Source organism: Penaeus vannamei, chromosome 15, assembly GCF_042767895.1.
Source record: "Penaeus vannamei isolate JL-2024 chromosome 15, ASM4276789v1, whole genome shotgun sequence".
Classification (NCBI taxonomy): domain Eukaryota; kingdom Metazoa; phylum Arthropoda; class Malacostraca; order Decapoda; family Penaeidae; genus Penaeus; species Penaeus vannamei.
The window spans coordinates 14,787,451-14,789,950 of NC_091563.1; the positions used below are offsets into that span (position 1 = coordinate 14,787,451).

Below are 2,500 nucleotides of genomic sequence, written 5' to 3' on the forward strand. Positions count from 1 at the left end.
AGCAATAGAAATTTAGAAGATTTTGTCATTAATTCAGGACTCTTGGATCATTTCAAAAGTTTGATATGATAAATTCCGAATAGGGACTTGGAACAAAGCTGCCACGTGAGGAGCCTTCATGCGTCAAAGTAGTTGATTAGCACGGATTCTGTCCCCTCAGGAATAGCTCGTTAGCACAAAAGGAGCAGCGTCTAACTTCATAAAATATTTCAAGAGCTTTCCCCAAGAGGAGACATTAATATGACCAAACCGGTTCATAAGGAAGAGTTAGCGATCGGGAAACAAAAACTGCATTTTGTTTGACTTATTTAAGCAACATGTCAATAACCAACACTACACTTACACTAAACACACACACAACCACACAACAACACACACACAAACACACACACACACACACACACACACACACACACACACACACACACACACACACACACACACACACACACACACACACACACCACACACACACACCTGCATACAAACATAAGATCGAAAGACAGAAGAGGCAAAGAATTGCGCCATGATGTGGTTGCACTGACGTAAAAATATACCTTTTCATTTTTCATTTTTTTCGATAACAGTGGAAAAGCATGACTTAGTTACAATGTTGCAATTGCAATAAGGCATACAATGGTTTCCAAACACTTTTGTATCTCGCTATTTTTAGGCTTCACAGGTATACATTTTGTTGCGAACAAACATACATACCATCACGGAATGACAGTTCGTTAAAGCCTTATTAGCCCTATTTCTTCCCCTGCTCTTCCTACGGTGTGGAATTCCGCCTAGATGATTTCGCCGACGGTGTGTTTCCCGAGTTCCTGAACTTTAAGATAAGCGACAGCGGAGGAGGGCACCAGCTTCTCCTGGACTAGGAGGGCAGGACCTGTTCCATGGGAGAGAGGTGACCCATTTAATGAAAATGATAACGTATTGAAAGTTGGATATTGTAAAGAAATGGAGAGCGAAAGGAGGAGAGGAAGGAAGTGGGGGGGGGGAAAAGAGAGGAAGACAAATAGAATGGCACAAATTCCTTCAATAAAGTATTCTCAAGAAAGAGAGAGGCTGAGAGACAGATAGATGGAACAAACAGATGAATAGATGAGAATGAGACACATACACATACACTTTTACACACACACACACACACACACACACACACACACACACACACACACACACATATATATATATATCTATGTATATATGTTTGTATATATATATATTTATATGTGTATATATATATATATATATATATATATATATATATATATATATATATATGTATGTATGTATGTATGTATATATATACACATACACACACACACACACACACACACACACACACACACACATATATATATATATATATATATATATATATATATATATATATATGTATATATATATATATATATATATATATATATATATATATATATATATAGAGAGAGAGAGAGAGAGAGAGAGAGAGAGGGAGAGAGAGAGAAGCCACGTGGGACCGAGGTCCGAGGCATCTACACCAGTATCTGCGCCGTGTTAAAAAAATAAGGGAAGGAGCAACTGATATTAATATTATCTTCGAGTGGTATTAAAACATCTATCCTAAAGGGATAAGTTATAAGTATATGATATTTATTCCTGGAGGTAAGGAGATTACATCTCATATGTGGTAAATAGATGAATAGAAGTGTATTTGAGTTTCCTTCCACTTAAATTGATCCCGATCTTTTTTACCAAGAAATAAAAAAATGGTCACAGAAAACATTAGGAGTTGAGATATGCAAGCAATTCAGTTTTCCAAGGGAAAGCATTCATGAATTTACTTAGAAGAAAAAAGAATCCTGTGCGATGGTAAGAGGAGCAGTTATTATTACAATTTTGCGAGTTGTACAATTTTCACTTTGTAATTAAGTTCCTGGAGGAGAGGGGGAGGTGAGTGGGCAGTTTACTAGACACATTTTGTTAAAGAGAGACCTGGTTTGTTCACAAATACACCTGCATCTGGTTCCTCTTACATTAAATAGAAGTAGAATTTAAAAGCCTAAGTGAGGGTAAGGTGGGAGGGAATAAACTCAATACCAATGATTAAATAATTTGGAGGTTAAAATCTGTCAGGGTGTGTTTCGAGACCAGAGATTAACTTACTGTTTAAAACATGTCTTCAAGAGGTTAATGACAAATGTGGAAAGAAGGAACCAAGTGTTTGTACGATCTGTTTCTTGGATGTTAAATGAGGCTGAATATGAGGAAAGAAAAAAGAGAAAAAAGCAGTAAATTGGATGAAAAATCAAGGTAGGACACATGATTGGGGAATTAATGGAGGTAATAAAGGAGTGCTACTTCACTGAAAAATGAGAATTAAGATTACACAGGAGAGTCATAAAAAAGTTAAACATTAATTGAGCAAATTGCACTACACACACATATACAAATACATATATGCGTGTGTGTGTGTGTACTTTATGTGTGTAAATGTGTGTATACCCTGTGT

At 36.3% G+C, this 2,500-nt stretch overlaps 1 protein-coding gene across 1 annotated transcript in view; it reads right to left on the bottom strand.

Annotated features, from left to right (window-relative positions):
* LOC113811073 (uncharacterized) overlaps positions 1 to 2,500 on the bottom strand; it is a 29,992-nt gene that overhangs the window by 4,364 nt on the left and 23,128 nt on the right. The window contains exon 6 of the mRNA XM_070130139.1: positions 2,350 to 2,353. Within this exon, the coding sequence (XP_069986240.1) occupies positions 2,350 to 2,353 (4 nt within the window). The remainder of the gene's footprint in view (positions 1 to 2,349; positions 2,354 to 2,500) is intronic.